Source organism: Mytilus edulis, chromosome 1, assembly GCF_963676685.1.
Source record: "Mytilus edulis chromosome 1, xbMytEdul2.2, whole genome shotgun sequence".
Lineage (NCBI taxonomy): Eukaryota > Metazoa > Mollusca > Bivalvia > Mytilida > Mytilidae > Mytilus > Mytilus edulis.
In genome coordinates, this window is record NC_092344.1 from 124,732,043 (window position 1) to 124,759,067 (window position 27,025).

General features: G+C 35.4%; 2 protein-coding genes and 1 long non-coding RNA gene across 8 annotated transcripts in view; 2 read left to right on the plus strand and 1 right to left on the minus strand.

Annotated features, from left to right (window-relative positions):
• The window catches only part of LOC139518839 (probable proline--tRNA ligase, mitochondrial), a 43,191-nt gene extending 26,726 nt beyond the window's left edge, over positions 1–16,465 (minus strand). The window contains exons 1-4 of one of the 6 annotated variants that reach the window (XM_071310495.1): positions 16,268–16,465; positions 12,293–12,456; positions 10,096–10,273; positions 9,325–9,398 (exon numbers count right to left, since the gene is read on the minus strand). In XM_071310495.1, the coding sequence (XP_071166596.1) occupies positions 9,325–9,398; positions 10,096–10,273; positions 12,293–12,448 (408 nt within the window). In that variant the 5' untranslated portion in view covers positions 12,449–12,456; positions 16,268–16,465. Of the gene's footprint in view, positions 1–9,324; positions 9,399–10,095; positions 10,274–12,292; positions 12,457–15,979 lie in introns of all 6 variants that reach the window. The other 5 variants (XM_071310459.1, XM_071310505.1, XM_071310484.1 and 2 more) reach the window with 5 other exon arrangements.
• The window catches only part of LOC139518888 (NADH-cytochrome b5 reductase-like), a 149,763-nt gene that overhangs the window by 38,319 nt on the left and 84,419 nt on the right, over positions 1–27,025 (plus strand). The window lies entirely within an intron of this gene.
• LOC139520523 (uncharacterized) lies at positions 13,932–15,502 on the plus strand. The gene is made up of 3 exons (XR_011663909.1): positions 13,932–14,172; positions 14,595–14,667; positions 15,170–15,502. It is a non-coding gene; the product is annotated as an uncharacterized lncRNA (long non-coding RNA).

Here is a 27,025-nt window from a genome sequence, read left to right on the forward strand (position 1 = left end):
GGTCAATTACAGCAGGTCCCAAATGGCAAATGTTGGATTTGATGGTAGCTTACAAGAAAAACATGTAAATCACAAATGGCAAATGTTGGGTTTGAGGGTTAAAAGAATTAAACACATTTTTTCTAGCGGTAATTTCTGATATGTTTGATGCAAGCTACATATTCATGTTTGACAGCTTTACCTATTACAGGGAGTAAAAATAATAGCCACACTTTCAGCATACCTACCCTCGCCTCATTTTTTTTATTGACCGTCTTTGTTCTGTTATCTATCTATTATTGTTCTATTCAAAATAATTATAGAAGCCATAGATTTGTAATAAATTTACACATTGCTAACGCTCAAGATAAAATTCAAATATCAAGGCCAAGGCCATGTGTAAATTTCCAACAAATCTATGGCTTCCATGAATTATTTCTTAATCATATATTATATGTTTATAATCTGTACATATTTACACCTGTCACTATAATAAATAATTTACCTTCTTACTTACTGTAAATTCATAAATTATTGCGTGCATTTATTATTATTTTTTACGATTTAATTTGAGAAAAATCCTGTTTAATTCATATTAAATGTTTCAAAATGCGAGTTTAAATTATTGCGTTTACAACTCTGTCGTATTTTTTGCAATAATAAAAACCTCGCAATAATTAATAAATTTACAGTATTTTAATCCGGCAACTGGGGATATTTATTATCTAGATTTCCTTGGATGTGTATTTACATTTTTAAATGTATGTAATATGTATATTTTGCACTGTAATCTTTATTAATTGACAATCTGGTACCTTTGTATGAAAGAGTGTTGATGCATGTCTTGTCATTCATATATAATATAATACATGTATCTATTTCTGGTTTATAACAGCAGTTTTAAGATGATGTATGTATATATTATTATTTTCACAACTTAACCTCATTCTAAAAAATTAAATTGTCAACATCTCAGTATTAGATAATTCCTAACAGTCCTAAATACACTTTGTATATGTTCTACCCTTAAATTATTTTAAAATGGTTTTTACTTTCCAATTTTCTTGTTTTCTGAAACACAGTTTTGATAACTTATCCAAATACTTTGAATTTGTTTTTACTTTTTTTTACAGAATAATTCACTACAAAGAATTTGGTATTCATATAATTCCTATTTCTAGATTTAAATACAGTATACTAATTTCAGTCAAAAGTACAAATCACAACAGTTATTTCCCCTTTCATTTTGGAGTTCATTATTTCAGGCTCTTTTTCAAACATTTTTTGTCCCCAATATCTTTTTAAAACTTATGTATTAACATTAAATCCATTTTTTTCTTATGATTATTAATAAATAGCTTTATTCCATTCCTTGAGTTTGTTAGTTTATTAAAATGGTAAACATAGGGACCCCAACAACACATAAATATATTGTGTCAAAATCAAAATACCAACAGAATCATTAAAACAAAAGTAAAAAACATCTTTGACAGAACTAAAACAATTGTGGGGTCAACATCAACAACACATAAAACACATTAAGACATCTTTTAAAGCATACTAAAATGATAATGTGGGGAAACTGTCAGCAATCCAAAATTACATAAACCACAAAAGATATCTAGAAGAATACAGATATGACTTTGGGTCAACTTAATGACACACATAGCAACAAAAGATGTAAAAGAGAGAGAGAAGAAACCAAGGGGATTATCAAATAGAAATAAATAGAAAATGACAAGTGTAAAACAATTCGAACGAGAAAACCAGGTCTTATCTATATAAAAGATTAGAAACCAAAAACACTTATGAACAACAGCAACAAACAACAACCACTGAACAACAAATCCATAAGTTCAATGATATAGTATTGAAATAAGTGTATGAAGTCAACATCAGCAATATAACATGATATTTGCCATGGGAAGTTTCTCTTTATGTAAAAATGAGAATATGTGGTATAAGTGTCAATAAGACAACCATCCACCAGAAATGAAATAAGATAGTTGTAAACATTTTAAATAAGAAAACAAATGCATGTCTTTTGTTCAAAACAATTAAACAAAAACAAATATGACAGACAGACATCAAACAATGGCAACCTCTGTGTAACAGGCTCTTGACTTGGGACATGACAGACAGCAAACAATGGCAATCTCTGTGTAACAGGCTCTTGACTTGGGACATGACAGACAGCAAACAATGGCAACCTCTGTGTAACAGGCTCTTGACTTGGGACATGACAAACAGCAAACAATGGCAACCTCTGTGTAACAGGCTCTTGACTTGGGACATGACAGACAGCAAACAATGGCAACCTCTGTGTAACAGGCTCTTGACTTGGCACATGACAGATAGCAAACAATGGCAACCTCTGTGTAACAGGCTCTTGACTAGGGACATGACAGACAGCAAACAATGGCAACCTCTGTGTAACAGGCTCTTGACTAGGGACATGACAGACAGCAAACAATGGCAACCTCTGTGTAACAGGCCCTTGACTAGGGACATGACAGACAGCAAACAATGGCAACCTCTGTGTAACAGGCCCTTGACTAGGGACATGACAGACAGCAAACAATGGCAACCTCTGTGTAACAGGCTCTTGACTTGGGACATGACAGACAGCAAACAATGGCAACCTCTGTGTAACAGGCTCTTGACTTGGGACATGACAGACAGCAAACAATGGCAACCTCTGTGTAACAGGCTCTTGACTAGGGACATGACAGACAGCAAACAATCGCAACCTCTGTGTAACAGGCTCTTGACTTGGGACATGGCAGACAGCAAACAATGGCAACCTCTGTGTAACAGGCTCTTGACTTTGGACATGACATGCAGCAAACAATGGCAACCTCTGTATAACAGGCTCTTGACTTGGGACATGACAGACAGCAAACAATGGCAACCTCTGTGTAACAGGCTCTTGACCTGGGACATGACAGACAGCAAAGAATGGCAACCTCTGTGTAACAGGCTCTTGACTTGGGACATGACAGACAGCAAACAATGGCAACCTCTGTGTAACAGGCTCTTGACTAGGGACATGACAGACAGCAAACAATGGCAATCTCTGTGTAACAGGCTCTTGACTAGGGACATGACAGACAGCAAACAATGGCAACCTCTGTGTAACAGGCTCTTGACTTGGGACATGACAGACAGCAAACAATGGCAACCTCTGTGTAACAGGCTCTGGACTTGGGACATGACAGACAGCAAACAATGGCAACCTCCGTGTAACAGGCTCTTGACTAGGGACATGACAGACAGCAAACAATGGCAACCTCTGTGTAACAGGCTCTTGACTTGAGACATGACAGACAGCAAACAATGGCAACCTCTGTGTAACAGGCTCTTGACTTGGGACATGACAGACAGCAAACAATGGCAACCTCTGTGTAACAGGCTCTCGACTTGGGACATGACAGACAGCAAACAATGGCAACCTCCGTGTAACAGGCTCTTGACTAGGGACATGACAGACAGCAAACAATGGCAACCTCTGTGTAACAGGCTCTCGACTTGGGACATGACAGACAGCAAACAATGGCAACCTCCGTGTAACAGGCTCTTGACTTGGGACATGACATACAGCAAACAATGGCAACCTCTGTGTAACAGGCTCTTGACTTGGGACATGACAGACAGCAAACAATGGCAACCTCTGTGTAACAGGCTCTTGACCTGGGACATGACAGACAGCAAAGAATGGCAACCTCTGTGTAACAGGCTCTTGACTTGGGACATGACAGACAGCAAACAATGGCAACCTCTGTGTAACAGGCTCTTGACTAGGGACATGACAGACAGCAAACAATGGCAATCTCTGTGTAACAGGCTCTTGACTAGGGACATGACAGACAGCAAACAATGGCAACCTCTGTGTAACAGGCTCTTGACTAGGGACATGCCAGACAGCAAACAATGGCAACCTCTGTGTAACAGGCTCTTGACTAGGGACATGACAGACATCAAACAATGGCAACCTCTGTGTAACAGGCTCTTGACTTGGGACTAGACAGACAGCAAACAATGGCAACCTCTGTGTAACAGGCTCTTGACTTGGGACATGACAGACAGCAAACAATGACAACCTCTGTGTAACAGGCTCTTGACTAGGGACATGACAGACAGCAAACAATGGCAACCTCTGTGTAACAGGCTCTTGACTTGGGACATGACAGACAGCAAACAATGGCAACCTCTGTGTAACAGGCTCTTGACTTGGGACATGACAGACAGCAAACAATGGCAACCTCTGTGTAACAGGCTCTTGACTTGGGACATGACAGACAGCAAACAATGGCAACCTCTGTGTAACAGGCTCTTGACTATGGACATGACAGACAGCAAACAATGGCAACCTCTGTGTAACAGGCTCTTGACCTGGGACATGACAGACAGCAAAGAATGGCAACCTCTGTGTAACAGGCTCTTGACTTGGGACATGACAGACAGCAAACAATGGCAACCTCTGTGTAACAGGCTCTTGACTAGGGACATGACAGACAGCAAACAATGGCAATCTCTGTGTAACAGGCTCTTGACTAGGGACATGACAGACAGCAAACAATGGCAACCTCTGTGTAACAGGCTCTTGACTTGGGACATGACAGACAGCAAACAATGGCAACCTCTGTGTAACAGGCTCTGGACTTGGGACATGACAGACAGCAAACAATGGCAACCTCCGTGTAACAGGCTCTTGACTAGGGACATGACAGACAGCAAACAATGGCAACCTCTGTGTAACAGGCTCTTGACTTGAGACATGACAGACAGCAAACAATGGCAACCTCTGTGTAACAGGCTCTTGACTTGGGACATGACAGACAGCAAACAATGGCAACCTCTGTGTAACAGGCTCTCGACTTGGGACATGACAGACAGCAAACAATGGCAACCTCCGTGTAACAGGCTCTTGACTAGGGACATGACAGACAGCAAACAATGGCAACCTCTGTGTAACAGGCTCTCGACTTGGGACATGACAGACAGCAAACAATGGCAACCTCCGTGTAACAGGCTCTTGACTTGGGACATGACATACAGCAAACAATGGCAACCTCTGTGTAACAGGCTCTTGACTTGGGACATGACAGACAGCAAACAATGGCAACCTCTGTGTAACAGGCTCTTGACCTGGGACATGACAGACAGCAAAGAATGGCAACCTCTGTGTAACAGGCTCTTGACTTGGGACATGACAGACAGCAAACAATGGCAACCTCTGTGTAACAGGCTCTTGACTAGGGACATGACAGACAGCAAACAATGGCAATCTCTGTGTAACAGGCTCTTGACTAGGGACATGACAGACAGCAAACAATGGCAACCTCTGTGTAACAGGCTCTTGACTAGGGACATGCCAGACAGCAAACAATGGCAACCTCTGTGTAACAGGCTCTTGACTAGGGACATGACAGACATCAAACAATGGCAACCTCTGTGTAACAGGCTCTTGACTTGGGACTAGACAGACAGCAAACAATGGCAACCTCTGTGTAACAGGCTCTTGACTTGGGACATGACAGACAGCAAACAATGACAACCTCTGTGTAACAGGCTCTTGACTAGGGACATGACAGACAGCAAACAATGGCAACCTCTGTGTAACAGGCTCTTGACTTGGGACATGACAGACAGCAAACAATGGCAACCTCTGTGTAACAGGCTCTTGACTTGGGACATGACAGACAGCAAACAATGGCAACCTCTGTGTAACAGGCTCTTGACTTGGGACATGACAGACAGCAAACAATGGCAACCTCTGTGTAACAGGCTCTTGACTATGGACATGACAGACAGCAAACAATGGCAACCTCTGTGTAACAGGCTCTTGACTAGGGACATGACAGACAGCAAACAATGACAACCTCTGTGTAACAGGCTCTAGACTAGGGACATGACAGATAGCAAACAATAGCAACCTCTGTGTAACAGGCTCTTGACTAGGGACATGACAGACAGCAAACAATGGCAACCTCTGTGTAACAGGCTCTTGACTTGGGACATGACAGACAGCAAACAATGGCAACCTCTGTGTAACAGGCTCTTGACTTGGGACATGACAGACAGCAAACAATGGCAACCTCTGTGTAACAGGCTCTTGACTTGGGACATGACAGACAGCAAACAATGGCAATCTCTGTGTAACAGGCTCTTGACTTGGGACATGACAGACAGCAAACAATGGCAACCTCTGTGTAACAGGCTCTTGACTTGGGACATGACAGACAGCAAACAATGGCAACCTCTGTGTAACAGGCTCTTGACTACGGACATGACAGACAGCAAACAATGACAACCTCTGCGTAACAGACTCTTGACTAGGGACATGACAGACAGCAAACAATGACAACCTCTGTGTAACAGACTCTTGACTTGGGACATGACAGACAGCAAACAATGGCAACCTCTGTGTAACAGGCTCTTGACTAGGGACATGACAGACAGCAAACAATGACAACCTCTGTGTAACAGACTCTTGACTTGGGACATGACAGACAGCAAACAATGACAACCTCTGCGTAACAGGCTCTTGACTTGGGACATGACAGACAGCAAACAATGGCAACCTCTGTGTAACAGGCTCTTGACTTGGGACATGACAGACAGCAAACAATGGCAACCTCTGTGTAACAGGCTCTTGACTTGGGACATGACAGACAGCAAACAATGGCAACCTCTGTGTAACAGGCTCTTGACTTGGGACATGACAGACAGCAAACAATGGCAACCTCTGTGTAACAGGCTCTTGACTATGGACATGACAGACAGCAAACAATGGCAACCTCTGTGTAACAGGCTCTTGACTAGGGACATGACAGACAGCAAACAATGACAACCTCTGTGTAACAGGCTCTAGACTAGGGACATGACAGATAGCAAACAATAGCAACCTCTGTGTAACAGGCTCTTGACTAGGGACATGACAGACAGCAAACAATGGCAACCTCTGTGTAACAGGCTCTTGACTTGGGACATGACAGACAGCAAACAATGGCAACCTCTGTGTAACAGGCTCTTGACTTGGGACATGACAGACAGCAAACAATGGCAACCTCTGTGTAACAGGCTCTTGACTTGGGACATGACAGACAGCAAACAATGGCAATCTCTGTGTAACAGGCTCTTGACTTGGGACATGACAGACAGCAAACAATGGCAACCTCTGTGTAACAGGCTCTTGACTTGGGACATGACAGACAGCAAACAATGGCAACCTCTGTGTAACAGGCTCTTGACTACGGACATGACAGACAGCAAACAATGACAACCTCTGCGTAACAGACTCTTGACTAGGGACATGACAGACAGCAAACAATGACAACCTCTGTGTAACAGACTCTTGACTTGGGACATGACAGACAGCAAACAATGGCAACCTCTGTGTAACAGGCTCTTGACTAGGGACATGACAGACAGCAAACAATGACAACCTCTGTGTAACAGACTCTTGACTTGGGACATGACAGACAGCAAACAATGACAACCTCTGCGTAACAGGCTCTTGACTTGGGACATGACAGACAGCAAACAATGGCAACCTCTGTGTAACAGGCTCTTGACTAGGGACATGACAGACAGCAAACAATGGATACCTCTGTGTAACAGGCTCTTGACTTGGGACATGACAGACAGCAAACAATGGCAACCTCTGTGTAACAGGCTCTTGACTTGGGACATGACAGACAGCAAACAATGACAATCTCTGTGTAACAGGCTCTTGACTAGGGACATGACAGACAGCAAACAATGAAAACCTCTGTGTAACAGGCTCTTGACTTGGGACATGACAGACAGCAAACAATGAAAACCTCTGTGTAACAGGCTCTTGACTTGGGACATGACAGACAGCAAACAATGGCAACCTCTGTGTAACAGGCTCTTGACTTGGGACATGACAGACAGCAAACAATGAAAACCTCTGTGTAACAGGCTCTTGACTTGGGACATGACAGACAGCAAACAATGACAATCTCTGTGTAACAGGCTCTAGACTTGGGACAGACAGACAGCAAACAATGGCAACCTCTGTGTAACAGGCTCTTGACTTGGGACATGACAGACAGCAAACAATGACAACCTCTGTGTAACAGGCTCTTGACTTGGACAGACAGACAGCAAACAATGGCAACCTCTGTGTAACAGACTCTTGACTTGGGACATGACAGACAGCAAACAATGACAACCTCTGTGTAACAGGCTCTTGACTTGGGACAGACAGACAGCAAACAATGGCAACCTCTGTGTAACAGGCTCTTGACTTGGGACATGACAGACAGCAAACAATGGCAACCTCTGTGTAACAGGCTCTTGACTAGGGACATGACAGACAGCAAACAATGGCAATCTCTGTGTAACAGGCTCTTGACTTGGGACATGACAGACAGCAAACAATGGCAACCTCTGTGTAACAGGCTCTTGACTTGGGACATGACAGACAGCAAACAATGGCAACCTCTGTGTAACAGGCTCTTGACTTGGGACATGACAGACAGCAAACAATGGCAACCTCTGTGTAACAGGCTCTTGACTTGGGACATGACAGACAGCAAACAATGGCAACCTCTGTGTAACAGGCTCTTGACTTGGGACATGACAGACAGCAAACAATGGCAACCTCTGTGTAACAGGCTCTTGACTAGGGACATGACAGACAGCAAACAATGGCAATCTCTGTGTAACAGGCTCTTGACTTGGGACATGACAGACAGCAAACAATGGCAACCTCTGTGTAACAGGCTCTTGACTAGGGACATGACAGACAGCAAACAATGGCAATCTCTGTGTAACAGGCTCTTGACTTGGGACATGACAGACAGCAAACAATGGCAACCTCTGTGTAACAGGCTCTTGACTTGGGACATGACAGACAGCAAACAATGGCAACCTCTGTGTAACAGGCTCTTAACTTGGGACATGACAGACAGCAAACAATGGCAACCTCTGTGTAACAGGCTCTTAACTTGGGACATGACAGACAGCAAACAATGGCAACCTCTGTGTAACAGGCTCTTGACTTGGGACATGACAGACAGCAAACAATGGCAACCTCTGTGTAACAGGCTCTTGACTTGGGACATGCATATACAGAATGTAGTATAATTAAACATGTTTGTACACATTTTTGTTTAGGGGCCAGCTGAAGCCCTCCTCTGGGTGCGGGAATTTTTCACTTCATTGAAGACCTGTTAGTGACCTTCTGCGTAAGTCCAGGTATATCTTTAACAATTTTGAATCTGTTAAAGGACTGTGTTCTAAAGAACTCACCCATCCTAAATAGATTATGATGATAAATCTCGAATCTGTTAAAAGAAGGACAAAAGAACTCACCGGTCCTAAACAGTAATCTTGTTTGTGTCGGTCTTTTAATCTGAATAATTCAGCACCTGCAGAATCCCATCTGTCTGAAAAAAGATAAATGAAAAATCAACTTAAAATATTCAGATTTTCTTTATAAATATCATTTGACAAGAAAAGACAATGCTACCATTTTACTGCCTTTTTTCTATTTTTAGCCATTGTGGTCATGTTGGTAATTTTTGTTTGTTTGCTGGTTCACCTGACACATTTTTGAAACTAGATACCATAGGAATGATTGTGTCAACTTTTTTTTTGTCTTCATAGATATTAGAAGATGTGGTATGAATGTCAATGAGACAACTCCGCTTCCAAGTCACAATTTGTAAAAGTTAACCATGATAGGTCAAAGTACAGTCTTCAACAAGGAGCCTTTGCTTTGGGGAGGGGAACTGGGTCAGACCTTTATTGGGACTCTGGGATCAGTGTTTTTAAGCTTGGGATTGATTCTTTCAGGATCTGGGAATTCTTTTTTTTTTAATTTCAGGATGTCAGACTTAAATTTCTTTAAATTAGGGAACTTGGGGTATCATGTTTTTAAGCCCTGAGTTACAGAATCAGGACCTCCCCTTATACATGTAGTAATTTCAGAGAGGATTTTTGATAAATTACCAGAAAACAAAAGAATACAAGACGAGGGATGCAACATCTCATAAAGCCCTTTTGGCCATGTCAGCTAAAACAGTTATGGTTTTTGTCCACATAAACTCTACTTTAAAAATTTTCAAAGTGATTTTTTTGTACCTGTTTTCTTCCATAAGCTGGCTAAAGCAAGTGTCGGCATACAAATCTTCTGTGCACCAATAGTATCCAGTTCTTCATCAATGACCTTTATAAGTTTCTCAAGGACACGTTGACCCAGTGGTAGTAAATGGAAACCTCCAGGATGACAGTTCTGTATTATGTCATTGTAGATCATCAACTAAAATAAAACAATATATTGATTGAGAGATTGTTGTGGCAAATATTTCTTGTAGATTCATGACTTGAAACACCCTCAAAGCATCTAATGATCAGTTCCAACTCCTACTCTTTGTTCCAGCAAAGTACAGAACATACAGTGATTAAAGTACAGAACATAAACTGAATAAAGTACAAAACATAAATTGAGTAAAGTACAAAACATAAATTGAGTAAAGTACAAAACATACATTCAGTAAAGTAAAGAGCATAAATTGAGTAAAGTACAGTTGATTAAAGTACAGAACATAAATTGTGTAAAGTACAAAACATACATTGAGTAAAGTACAGAACATAAAGTGAGTGTGGTACAAAACATACATTGAGTAAAGTACAGAACATAAAGTGAGTAAAGTACAGAACACAAAGTGAGAAAAGTACAGAACACAAATTGAGTAAAGTACAGAACACAAATTGAGTTAAGTGAAAACAAAACTTTATAAATTGCATGTGTCCAAAGTACTTTTCTTGATTAGACTTCATCAGGAATGGTCAACGCCAAGTACTTGAAAGCCAATGATGTATAAGAATTAGTAAGTCTGCAAAAAGGCCTCTTTATAAATATTGACTGACTGGCTAGAAAAAAGAAAATGTGGTATGATTGTCCATGAGACAACTCTCCACAAGAGACCAAAATGACACAGAAATGAACAACTATAGGTCACCATACAGCCTTCAACAATGAGCACAGCTCACACAGCATAGTCAGCTATACAAGGCCACTAAATGACTATGTAAAACATTTCAAGCGATTAAACTAATGGCCTAATTTATGTACAAAAAATGAAAGAATAACAAATATGAGCCTAGACTCTGTATTGAAGGCAGTACCTTGACCTATGTGGTTACTTTAATAAATTGTGACTTGGATGGAGGGTTGTCTCATTGACACTCATATCACATCTTCCTTTATCTATGTACATGTAACACATGTAAGCAAACAACAATCACTGGCAAATTAATTTTTTTGTTGTGTTTCTTTATTGGGGGTTGGGATGGGGGTAGGGCATATTCCACTTATCTTTACACAGATAAAGGCAGGGTTTCCGCTGGCGGCCGCCATTTTCACAATTTGCGAAAAATAATGATTGTGGCGATTAAAATTCGTCATTGTTGAAAGAATTTGGTGAAAGAAATATATATAACGATTTATTTTCAGCCATCTTGTTTATTTACTTTTTTCGGGTTTCTCTGACTTTACCGACTTTACCGATCAGACAATACTCGGAATTCACCTTGAACTCTTTTAAGATTTTGACGGAAAATCAATAATCAGCTGATCGCATTCATAGCTATCGACATCAAAGGACTAATTAATAAAGGTGTTGATTGTATGATATGACAAAATGATATGATTAAATGGCTTCTGTCACATGTCACAAAAGGGATTAATTAACCACTCTGAGAAGCATGTGTTTGAAGCAAAATTTTTACGCTTCCTCTCCTTCTTTTAATGATAGTCCAGAAAAGAACATTGTTGTTATGACGAAAAATGTTCAAAAACAAGAAAGGTCTCTGATTTAAAACTTTATCAATTAACTTTCATATAGATCATTGATTTGAGTGGGTACTTCAAAGTCGTTTCAGTTACACACGTGTTTCAAGCGTTTAGTTTTACTTATTTACGATGGTCTAGAAAAGAAAACTGTCGTTATGAAGAAATCTATTGAAAAGGTTGGCATGAGAGTAACCCTTCAATGTAATGACTACACCTTACACAAGGGATCAATTCCAAGTGATAAGATGCTTCGCTTTGTTGCAAAAAACACTTTTATTTAGGGGGAGGGCTGGAAAAAAAGAAAATTTAAAAGAAAAATATATTTGTGTTTCTTGGCGAAAAAAATAAAAAAGTGGCGAAAAATATATTGTTTTGGCGAAAGAGGTGGCAAAAAAAATAATTGACCATGGGGAAACCCTGTAAAGGGTTTCTTTTAACTAAACAATATGCACTTCAGTGCAATTATACAACAAGACCTATTACCTTATGACTTTTGCAGTGTAACTGTGAATCTTGTGGTGGAATTTTCTGTAGATTTTGAAACAGCTGGCTAACATATTTCCTGTGTCTGTACCTCCTCGGACTGTCTGTCAAAAGAAACCATTGTCTTCCTTGTAATATGATACTTCTGAATAACATGGTGAGATCTACAAATATACAGAAACATTGATGTGTTGCTTTAAAAAATACAATTAAGACAAGGGGTAAGTGAAGTTACTCAGTAAAAAGTCACTCAATTATATATATATATATGAGTTGGAAGGAATTTCTCTGATGGTTAGAGAATGTTTGCAAGTTTCAAAATATCACCACAAAGCTATAAAATGATATGTACAGTGCAGTCCCTTGTGTCCATGCGGCGGGTGATATTGCGCATTAGCTGATTTCATAAATTAAATCATTCTTGTTATTGTTTTAGCCTACCAAAGGGATTAAAAGGAGTAAAAGTTCAAAAGTTAATTAATAACTGCATTCCAGTGATTTACCATATTTGGCCAATTTCCATTAAAAAAAATTACATTATCAGATAAAAATTGATTTATTTAAGTCAAACTATATCAAATTGAAATATTTATGCTCTGCATACATTTTGTACTTGGCAGCGTGTTTGGTTCAAATATACAACTTTCAAGTTTGATGCAATTCCGTCAAAAACTCTGGTTTTAGATAACATTATTCGGGCCTATAGGGGCATTGTCACTTCCATTCAAATGCTGAGCATGTCATAATTTGTGGTTGAGAAACTATAATGTTATATTATTAATCCGTATATTTTAACAAATTTGATTCGTTTAGGGATAGTCACATGTTAAACTATATTTTCGAAGGTAGAGAGAAAACGGCAGATAGCAAAAAGCATATTGCACAGAGCATATTGCAAGGTTATTTTTAGAATATCTAAAAACCGATTTACTTTGTGACGTCATGTAAAGAATTTCATGATATCGTTCAACGTTTTGAAACTAATGATATCTGTGATCGATTATTTGACGAAAAAAATCTTCAAATACTTATAAAGAATTCAAACAAACAAACAAAATAATTAAATAACAACTAATATGTTGTTATTGTCAAGGAGACAATATGATGTATGAAATTCAAACAAAATCAAATGACGATTTTGATACAAATAAGCATTTTGGTCTAAAATTAATAATATAACAATTTAGTCAATACAGGATATATCAACCCAAAGAAGTATATCGACCTCAGACTTCGTCCTCAGTCAATATACTTCTTTCAGGTCAATATATCCTTGTATCGACCTCATACAAAGGCTATATTTGTATAATATTGCGCAAATTATTGGGCAAACTGAAATCTCATAATTAACAAATAGCAGTGCTGTCATTTGGGAATTGTAATTAAGTACTTATGAAACAAATATTATTTCTAGTTTATCCTGAACAATGAATGAATGATGATCACTAAGATGCTTGATGAACATTATTAATAATGTAGCAGAGTGATTTTTCATGCTTCATAAATTATGTTATTTGCACTTTTGAAATCATTGATTTATATTAAAAATCTACTTATCAAATTCTTATTGAGTCTTTAGTTTAATTATTTCACTCTTGCAAAGTATTTTTATCCTTTATGACTTGATTTAGTATATAATGTACGTATTGAGTAATGTTACTCATGCATATTCATGGGGGTTGAAATTGAACTCTTGTTTTGATTGGTTCTTAGTTATTGGCGGTTAAATTGAGTTTTCCTTTGTGTACCTTGGGTAGAATTCACCTGGACAGTGGTCAGTGAAAGACGTCCATTATTTACTCAGACTATTATAGCAGAAACCCATATTTACAGATTGTGTATTTATTATATTCAGCTTGACAGTTTTCTAGACATGACTAGTAAGTTGCACTTTCTTCTTTATTAACATTTTGACACGAATTATTAGATTTGGTTAACTTTCCTATTTTCGAGTAAATACTCTTCAGATTGCATGTTGATAACATCGGAATGAAAGATTTGAATGAGCGTATTTTTGTTAAAGAAGCAAGGTCATATTTTTATAAAGTAATGTAATATTTGCCACTGATCATAATGTTATTATATAATGTTAGAGATATCGTAATAACAGTATTTTACGAATACTGCATGTAGAAAAATGGCGGCATGTATGATAAGTTACATTATATTGTGAAAAGAATATTCGAGTTACATGTCTGCGTAATGCTATTTTTATATGGACGAATTGAATACAATTGTCATGTGATAAGTATTTTATACAATTACAAAGAGTCCGTTCTTATTATTGTATTTTGGTTTTCAGGACTCTGATGTAGATTACTCCTTTATACTTTGTGCCAAGTTCCTTATTTACTAGAGAACTCACTCCACAAGTGGTAAGCGCATAATTTGTAGTTTTTGTATTATTTTATACCATAGAAATGATAGCTATTCATGGATTATTTTCATTGATGATTTGCGTGTTTTTAGCAAATCAGTGGTATATAATTTATATGTCGGTATTCAGACATAGTAAATGCTTTTTAAATGTTGTAATATTTATTAAGTTGAATTGTAAACTTTCATGGACTTGCGAGAAGTAATTTTAAGATACATGTAATTATATTTGATTGTAAACAAAATGAAACTAATTACCGTTATATTTAAATGTCGGTCAGGGAAACCGGTTTGTTAAAGTACATGTGACATGTGATGTATATTTCACTACACGATTGAATGAATGAACATTCCATAGTAAATGTGTATTTACTGTTTATAGTAACACTATTATTTTAGGAATCGTTTGAACTGTATCTAAATTGTCTGTGATATTATGTGTATAATATATTCTTTATGTTACATGAACTATCATTAATGTTTATAATCTTGTTATTTCAGAGTTTTTATTCTCTGGTAATAAAACCATCCGAGCCTTAGAAAGTCTTTCGTTTATTTCATTATACCGGAAGAGACCCCTTTCACAATAATGCAGGGATACAGGCGACCCCCTCTATCTGGTAAATTACGTCATAAAGGCGTACATAATTGATGAGTTTTTGCCAGTGACAGATGAACTCGAAAGTGGTCTATTCAGCTATATATTTCATAGTATAAAATCTTATGTAAAATAAAAGTTTTTTTGAAGGCATGCACGAAATCACAGGACATTGCAGGAACTCTCAGAACACAGTCAGGGATATAACTCTATAGGGTTATTACAGGAAAATAACATACATTTGTTATTGTGGACTCAAAAATCAATTTTGAAATCACTTGTTTAAGTGCCACCCCTGACGGATGACGGTAGTCCAAATAATTATGATGTCTTGAAAGGCTATTGTATTTTTTTTTATCTTTGATGCCTGCCTCAAAGCAAAAATTTAAAAAATGTCTTCCAAGACATCATTATTATTTTGACTATTACATGTATGAGGGAGGGTAGGAGGGGTACTGATCCCCAACTCATGGGCTTCAAAACATGAAATCCCCAAAATCCTGGGCTTAAAAGCACGAAATCCAGAGGTCCCAATTTCGAAAAAAATAATTCCTGGATACTAAATTCCCAAGCTTAAAAAAAGGCCTAAAAAAAACCAACCCTGGAGTCCCAATAAAGGTCCTATCCCCCCTCTATTATGACGGCCTGATGCATTGAGCTGTCAGATTAATGGTATGTGGGAATAATGGGATGTTGGACTAACAGTATGTTACCTTCTTCCCAAAGTCAAATGGACTTCTGACTTTAATGGGAGGTGTCCAAGAATATTGCCATACCTCAATCAACCCCGGGTGTGACAGTCTAGGAAAACATAATCACAATATGCAACATATACAGAAACAGATTGTTGTATTTTTGTATATTTAAAACATCATTTTTAATGTTCAGTTTTGTGTTGAGAATGTCTATATCTAGTTTAACCTGATGAAATGTACCAACTATTCAAGAATTACGGTGCAAATGTAATATCAAAATCGTGTTTATTTTCCGCATGTGGTTACCTCAATGCTAAATTAAGTACTGTTGGGATCCGAATATGTTAACAGACATGAATTTGTTCCTTGTAAAAAGTGTATTAATATTCTGTTTAGTTCATGCTTAAACTATTGCAATCCCTACAATACATTAATATTGTATTAGTTTACAAATAAATATTGACAAATCTAAACTAAGTTTCACTGTTTTAACTAGCTGCAGAAAATCTATATCAATGCACGTTTCCCTCCCCGTTCCATGGAAGCTCTCAAAACATAAAACTGGTGAGGTATAATATTCGTGGTTCTTACGATCTAAAAACCACGATATGGACCACGCTCTGATTGGCTAATTTATTTTTTATTTTTGTTATCTATCATACGATTGGTTCTCTATGTATCTCGGATTTATTCAACGAAAAAGAGAGTTTCCGAAGTGTACTTTCTGTTTCGATTTCACGTTATATTTATACTGCTGTTAAAGGATGGGAAAAAAGTCCTATAAAAGATGCAGAAAAGGGTAAACACTAAAATGAAAAATTGCACGACAAAATAACAAACATACCTTTGTTTTAAACATTTTTGCCAAAATATCAGGCTTTGGTTCAACCTGGGATTTTATATATAAAGGTTATAACAAATGAGTAGTGTGAGCATGTTGATAGTTAGAGTTTCCTCCTCATATTCATGATTATATGTTTACACAGTTGATCCCCCATCATTATCATTCTTTTATTACTTCCCTTAGTAAGGGGTATAATTTAGGGGCGGGGGGGGGGGGGGGTGCACTTGATTATTCGACAATCATGTGGCATGCTTAAAATAAATCTGCCAATCCCCCGTCATGCTTAGACCCTAATGAGACCCACTTCATATTCATAACCATATGATTAAACAGTTAGGCTGTGTTGATCGTCTGATTATTGCCCTTAGTATTCATTACCATATGATTAAACAGTAAGGCTGTGATGATTGTCTGATCATTGCCCTTGTTTATCATGATCATATATATGAATAAACAGTTAGGCTGTGATGAATGTCTGATTATTGCCCTTGTTTATCATGATCATATATATGACTAAACAGTAAGGCTGTGATGATTGTCTGATAATTGCACTTGTTTATCATGATGATATATATGATTAAACAGTTAGGATATGATGATTGTCTGATTATTGCCCTTGTTTATCATGATCATATATATGACTAAACAGTTAGGCTGTGATGAATGTCTGATTATTGCCCTTGTTTATCATGATCATATATATGACTAAACAGTTAGGCTGTGATGAATGTCTGATTATTGCCCTTGTTTATCATGATCATATATATGACTAAACAGTTAGGCTGTGATGATTGTCTGATAATTGCACTTGTTTATCATGATGATATATATGATTAAACAGTTAGGATATGATGATTGTTTGATTATTGCCTTTAATATTCATTACCATATGTCATTAAACAGTTAGGCTGTGATGATTGTCTGAATATTACCCTTGATAATCATGATCGTATGATTAAACAGTTAGGCCATGATGATCATCTGATTATTGCGCTTCATAATCATGATCATATGATTAAACAGTTCGGCAAGTACATATATGATTGTTTGATTATTGCCCATAATATTCATGATTATCTGATTACACAGTTTGACCGTGATGATCATTTGATTATTTTCCTTACTATTCATGATTATCTAATGTAAGGTTTGTTGCCCTTGATATTCACTAAGAACCATAGAAAAATACATATATACCGTATACGATACTTAAACATAATAAACAACAAAATAAGCTTATTTCCAAGAATAATAGACAATATATAAAGCCTTTTTCTAGCAACAATAAACTATACATATAGACTTAAACTAAAAACATAGACAAAACATATCATGCATGTCTCCTTTATCTAAGATCAATAGATAATACATATAAACTTAACTTAAAAACCATAGACAAAACATATAGCGCATATATCCTGTATCTAAGAACCATAGACAATACATATAAACCTAACCTAAGAACCATAGTCTATACACATAGACTTTACCTAAGAACAATAGACAATACACATAAATTAACCTATGAACCATAGACTATACATATAGACTCTACCAAAGAACTACAGACAATACATATAGACTGAACCTAAGAACCACAGACAATACATATAGACTGAACCTAAGAACCACAGACAATACATATAGACTGAACCTAAGAACCACAGACAATACATATAGACTAAACCTAAGAACCATAGACAATACATATCCAATGTATACTGATCATAAGAACCATAGACAATACATATAGACTGAACCTAAGAACCAAAGACAATACATATAGACTGAACCTAAGAATCATAGACAATACCTATAAACTGAACCAAGGAACCATAGACAATACACATAAATTAAACCTAAGAACCATAGACTATACATATAGACTTAACCTAAGAACCACAGACAATACATAAAGACTGAACCTAAGAACCATAGACAATACTCTTAGACTAAACCTAAGAACCATAGACAATACACATAAATTAAACCTAAGAACCATAGACTATACATATAGACTTAACCTAAGAACCACAGACAATACATATAAATTAAACCTAAGAACCACAGACAATACATTCAGACTTAACCTAAGAACCACAGACAATACATATAGAATTAACCTAAGAACCATAGACAATACATATAGAATTAACCTAAGAACCATAGACAATACACATAAATTAAACCTAAGAACCACAGACAATACATATAGACTGAACCTAAGAACCACATACAATACATTCAGACTTAACCTAAGAACCACAGACAATACATATAGAATTAACCTAAGAACCATAGACAATACATATAGACTGAATTTAGAACCACAGACAATACATGTAGACTTAACCTAAGAACCACAGACAATACATATAGAATTAACCTAAGAACCATAGACAATACACATAAATTAAACCTAAGAACCACAGACAATACAAATAGACTGAACATAAGAAACACAGACAATATATATATAGACTAAACCTAAGAACCACAGACAATACAAATAGACTGAACATAAGAAACACAGACAATATATATATAGACTAAACCTAAGAACCATAGACAATATATATCCAATGTATACTGATCATAAGAACTTCAGACAATACCTATAGACTGAACCAAGGAACCAAAGACAATACACATAAATTAAACCTAAGAACCATAGACAATACACATAAATCAAACCTAAGAACCACAGACAATACATATAAATTAAACCTAAGAACCACAGTCAATACATTCAGACTTAACCTAAGAACCACAGACAATACATATAGAATTAACCTAAGAACCATAGACAATACACATAAATTAAACCTAAGAACCATAGACAATACACATAAATTAAACCTAAGAACCACAGACAATACATATAGACTGAACCTAAGAACCACAGACAATACATTCAGACTTAACCTAAGAACCACAGACAATACACATAAATTAAACCTAAGAACCACAGACAATACAAATAGACTGAACATAAGAAACACAGACAATATATATATAGACTAAACCTAAGAACCACAGACAATACAAATAGACTGAACATAAGAAACACAGACAATATATATATAGACTAAACCTAAGAACCATAGACAATACATATCCAATGTATACTGATCATAAGAACTTCAGACAATACCTATAGACTGAACCAAGGAACCAAAGACAATACACATAAATTAAACCTAAGAACCATAGACAATACACATAAATCAAACCTAAGAACCATAGACTATACATATAGACTTAACCTATGAACCAAAGACAATACATTTAGACTTAACCTAAGAACCACAGACAATACATATAGAATTAACCTAAGAACCATAGACAATACACATGAATTAAACCTAAGAATCACAGACAATACATATAGACTGAACCTAATAACCACAGACAATACATGTAGACTTAACCTAAGAACCACAGACAATACATATAGACTTAACCTAAGAACCATAGACAATACACATAAATTAAACCTAAGAACCACAGACAATACAAATAGACTGAACATAAGAAACACAGACAATATATATATAGACTAAACCTAAGAACCACAGACAATACATATAGACTGAACCTAAGATACACAGACAATACATATAGACTGAACCTAAGAACCACAGACAATACATATAGACTTAACCTAAGAACCACAGACAATACATATAGACTTAACCTAAGAACCACAGACAATACATATAGAATTAACCTAAGAACCACAGACAATACATATAGACTAAACCTAAGAACCACAGACAATACATATAGACTGAACCTAAGAACCACAGACAATACATATAGACTAAACCTAAGAACCACAGACAATACATCTAGACTAAACCTAAGAATCATAGACAATACATATAGACTTAACCTAAGAACCACAGACAATACATATAGAATTAACTTAAGAACCACAGACAATACATATAGACTCTACCTAAGAACCACAGACAATACATATAGAATTAACATAAGAACCACAGACAATACATAGAGAATTGACCTATGAACCATAGACTATACATATAGACTCTACCAAAGAACCACAGACAATACATATAGACTAAACCTAAGAATCACAGACAATACATATAGACTCTACATAAGAACCACAGACAATACATATAGACTAAACGGAAGAACCATAGACAATACTGTTAGACTAAACCCAAGAACCATAGACAATACACATAAATTAAACCTTAGAACCAAAGACTATACATATAGACTCTTCCTTGGAACCACATACAATACATATAGACTGAACCTTAGAACCACAGACAATACATATAGAGTCTTCATAAGAACCACAGACAATACATATGGACTGAACCTTAGAACCACAGACAATACATAGACTCTACCTAAGAACCATAGACAATACAAGTAAATCACATATTTAAACTTTTTAAGTAATTATGTATGAAAACTTTTGTTGAACCACAAAATTTAATATCCATGTAAATATAATGTTTCCATTACCAATAATATTTGTTACATTGATTTCAATTATTTTTCTGTCTTCAGATTTCCAAGTGATTTCGTTCATTCATTCTCAGTTAACAAAATCACATTTTAAAGGATTTGGACACACTCTGTAAGGTCACATCAGATGTATTAGATACTGGTATGTATAAAGACAAAATCAATATTGTTTTATGTTTGGACTTGGTAAGTGTTCCATGCTTTAATTTATACCCCATCATTTAAGGTTAAAATTTTCCTTTTTCTTTACAAACCCATATGTTTTGGATAAAAACATAGGTATATAAATTAAAAGATGTGGAATTATTGCCACCAAAGACAATACATATAGACTTGACCTAAGAACCATAGACAATACATATAGACTATACCTAAGAACCATAGACAATACTCTTAGACTAAACCTAAGAACCATAGACAATACACATAAATCAAACCTAAGAACCATAGACTATACATATAGACTCTACCTAAGAACCACAGACAATACATATAGACTGAACCTAAGAACCACAGACAATACATATAGACAAAACCTACGAACCACAGACAATACATATAGACTGAACCTACGAACCACAGACAATACATATAGACTTTACCTAAGAACCATAGACAATACGTATAGACTGAACCTAAGAACCACAGACAATACATATAGACTTTACCTAAAAACCATAGACAATACATATAGACTTTACCTAAGAACCATAGACATTACCTATAGACTTTACCTAAGAACCATAGACAATACTTAATAAAGCCTATATCTAAGAACCATAGACAAGACATATAGCCTATATCTAAGAACCATATACAATACATATTGCCTATAGCAAAGAATTATAGACAATACATATAGCCTATATTTAAGAACCATAGACATTACATACAGACTGAACATAAGAACCATAGACAATACACAAAGACTTTATATAAGAACCATAGACAATACATAGACTTTTCCTTAGAACCATAGACAATACATACAGACTATACATAAGAACCATAGACAATGCATATAGCCTCTACATAATAATGAACGACAATACATTTAGACTTTTCTAAGAACCATAGACAATACATATAACCTATATATCTAAGAACCATAGACAATATATATAGCCTATATCTAAGAACCATAGACAATACATATAGCTTATATCTAAGAACCTTTTTATGGCTTGTGTGAAAACGTTTGTAAAACCACAAAATCAAATATCCATGTAAATACAATTTTTACCATTTCCTATAATATTTGTATAATATTGAATTCAATTATTTTTCTGTCTTTAGATTTCCAGATGACTTGTTGCATTCATTCTCAGTTAACAAATTCACAGTGTCAAGGATTTGGACACACTCTGTAAGGTCACACCAGATAATTTAGATCCCGGTATGTATATAGACAATATCAATGCATGTGTTCCATGTGTTAATTTAGACTACCATAAGTTAAAATTAAAATTTTCCTTTTACTCTATATACCCATAAGTTGTTCGACTGGAAACATAGATATCAAAATAAAAAGATTTGGTATGATTGACACCAGAGACTAAGTGACATTAAAGGTAAGGAACTTAAGGTCAATGTTCAGCCTTCAACAATGAGCAAAACCTTAAAGAACAAATGAAAATATTCAGCTGATAAATTGCTAAAATCATCAGATCAATACAAACATGACAATTAAATCACAAAAACAAATGGAGCCAATTTATCAGCAAAATAGATTTTTCTGATGTTTGTTTTGACCAATGAAATATCTTGCTTGAAAATTAAATCTGTAAGGCCCTGCTATTTATGTTTCCTAGGCTTATAATAGTGGTTGAAATCCTGACCATTTGTCCACTTTAACATCAACCTCCATTATACATAACTGAAGTGTCTTAGGCAAAGTTCTGTATTCCAAGATCAACAAAAAGTTTATTGTTTTAATACTTGCACATGTAATCATCAATTTGAAACACTTTCAGCTTTTAACAATGGTCATAAAAGACATTTCTTATAAACCTACTCTTTAATATATTTCCAACATGAGAAAATATATCCATTATGAAATATGTGGCAAGGAAACCTGTAGTGATTTATACAAGAATGTCATTCTATACAAGAATGTAATGTTGATCTTATTGAGAATCTAATGGAACTTTTCCATAGGGTCATCTCCTATTGGTCAAGGTATTTATACATTTATCTGTTCTATTACTAATTGAAAAAATACAATAGTTATTAGCCTCTTTATACTATCACTGGGACCTTTAGATTTATTCAAAGAGAAATCTATCACTCAATGATTAATATACATGAATAAAAAAACGGTCTGCTAAATGGATGAAAAGACATGTATCAACTCACAAAACCTCTTGCTTGTCAATACTTTGAATTCTGCAAGATCATGCTTAAAAAAAGAATCATATTTTGGCCAGAAACTATGTGACAGACTGTGGGCAACTACTATACAGTAATGAGTTGAAGAGAATTTGCTCTTTTAAGATCTGTCATGACTCATGCACCAAGTTCCTATTCTATACTCTCTTTTCAAAATGCAATGTGTTCTGTCTGACATCTTTGAAAGTTTATAGTTTAAGTACTACAAGAATTAATGAAAGCTTGCAAATTCTAACATAATGTTTTTATATTTCAGGTTGGTTCACATCTACTATGCAAAAGTTCACCTAAGACCTCAAGGAGTTAACACACAGATGATTTGAGCAGAATAACTGAACAATACAAAAAAATATTTTAACATTCTGTAATACATGAACATTTAAATTTTTCCTAGGCATTGTACATAAATATATATAAAAAATTATATACTTTTGATACCTTTAATTATAGGAACTATTTACAAGGTGTTTATTATATAATGATGATATGGAAAAACTACCTATTATAAAAAAGTAATGCATATTTTAGGAATGTTTAGATAATCCATGACAACTTTCTTGAAGCTCTTATTTTAGATTTCATTGGATTAAACAGATGGTAGATGGAAATTCTGCTTAAATGATATAAAAAAATACATAAACTAATAGTATACATGTATATTATTTTTAGAATATGATACAAACATCTTTAACGAAGCATAATTGAGGATAACAATAAAATCAATACCAGAGATAGTTTGTAAATGTTTATGCTTATATTTCAATAACGAATGAAAATCATTATCATTAATTTCAATAATTTGCTTAGAAATGCTTACTGATTACTAGAACAAGGTGTGAGCCCATATTATCCATAACATTTTGTAAATTATCTGAATATATGTCACATAAGCAAAAGGACTATTTTAGGTTTTGATTATATAAGCTTAATACTTAATGAGGCCATCACTTGTCATATTAAAACATATTTTGAGGTAAAGACATATTTACAAACATAAATTAGTTTTAGATAATATAGTTAATAGCAGAAACAAAGGTATTAAACACATTTGTGTTACAATTCTTATCTTTTTAGAGTATATACTTATTTAAAAACAACTAATAAAATTAAAAACCAATTGTTCAGAGAACAATTGAAAGTCTTTCCACACCAAAGAAATTTTGATAAGAAGATAGTTTCTTCATACTGATGAGATAAATAATGGTTTAATTATGTTTTGAATGATAAAAGGGAGATAATATGCTACTTCCGGTGAGATAAATGTCACTTCCGGTCTCATATGATAGCTTATTTCACACTGATTCCAAAAATATATAGTTTCTATATACTATTGTATGTAGAAGGGGAAATAATTGGCCACTTCCGGTTTGTTGGAAGTCATGTTTCGTCTCCAGTAATCAATTTATATATCTATATGACAAAATATATTGATTCTGGGTACTTTGAGATGATAAAAAATGCAAAAAAGGCTACTTCCGGTTTTCTCAAGGTCACTTCCGGTAGTCATTTTTCAAGGTCATTTGTCACCTTATCTTTTGTACAAAGTCAAATGCTTTTATAATGAACTTAGTTGAAGTCATAATCAAATAACCTCATATCAAGACATTTGAGGGGCAACAACTCCTATAAGATGCCATTGAATTGTATAAGACTGAATGTAGCATATCTTCATTACAATAAAGCTGACATTTTGCACTTGTTCTTTAGTATGTATCTTTCAAAGTGTCGGAGAAAATGCAAAAACAAGCAAAAGTCACAATTGAGAACTTGACCTTGACCTTTGACCTTGACCTCATTTTCTAAGTTAGGACCTAGGGGACTCAAATAAAAACATTCCAGGGTTATACGGTTAACTGTTTATGAGTTAAATGAACATACCGACAAATTTAGTTTGTAAAGGTAGATAACTCCTATAAAATTTCATAGAATCGCTTCGATCCAAATTAGTCAAAAATTCCTGAGGATGTAACGAACAGTTTGTAAAAAGAATTTTGTCGCTTTCTTTTTTTGTTACGAAGGAGATGCACACAGAGGGTAAACAGTGAAAAGGGAGATAACTCTTACATAGAAAATGGATCGGCTGAGCAGGGTGAAATTTAAAAGCGCATAAACTATACAATACCATATGGGAAATATTTAAGCGACATATTGCGAAACAAACATTTTGCGCAAGAACAAAATTTGGCGGAAGAAAAAAATAATAATAATAATAATAATTAAAAACCAATTGTTCAGAGAACAATTGAAAGTCTTTCCACACCACAGAAATTTGGATAAGAAGGTAGTTTCTTCATACTGATGCGATAAATAATGGTTTAATTATCTTTTTGAGTGATATAAGGGAGATAATATGCTACTTCCGGTGAAATGAATGTCACATCTGGTCTCATATGATAGCTTCTTTCACACTGATTGCAAAAATATATAGTTTCTATATTCTTTTGTATGTAGAATGGGAGATAATTGGCCACTTCCGGTTTGTTGGAAGTCATTTTTAGTCTTCAGTAATCTGTTCATGTATCTATATGACAAAATATATGGATTCTGGGTACTTTTAGGTGAAAGAAATTGCAAAAATAGCTACTTCCGGTTTTCTAAAGGTCACTTCCGGTAGCCATTTTTCAAGGTCATTAGTCACTTAACCTTTTGTATGAGGTCAAATGTCTTTATAATGAACTTAATTGAAGTTATAATCAAATAACTTCATATCAAGACATTTCAGGGGCACCAACTCCTATAAGATGCCATTTAATTGTATAAGACTAAATGTAACATATCTTTATTACAATAAAGCTGATATTTTGCACTTGTTCTTTTATATGTATCTCTCAAAGTGTCGGAAAAAATGCAAAAACAAGCAAAAGTCACAATTGAGAACTTGACCTTTGACCTTGACCTCATTTTCTAATTTAGGACCTAGGGGACTCAAATAAAAACATTCCAGGGTTATACGGTTAAATGTTTATGAGTTAAATAAACATACCGACAAATTTATTTTGTAAAGGCAGATAACTCCTATAAAATTTCATCGAATCGCTTCGATCCAAATACGCCAAAAATTACTGAGGATGTAACGAACAATTTGTAAAAAGAATTTTGTCGCTATCTTGTTTTGTTACGAAGGAGATGCACACAGAGTGTAAACAGTGAAAAGGGAGATAACTCTTACATAGAAAATGGTTCGCATTAGCAGGGTGAAATTTAAAAGCGCATAAACTATACGATACCATATGAGAAATATCTAAGCGACATATTGCGAAACAAACATTTTGCGCAAGAACAAAATTTGGCGGAAGAAAAAAAAAAAATAAATATAAAGCAAT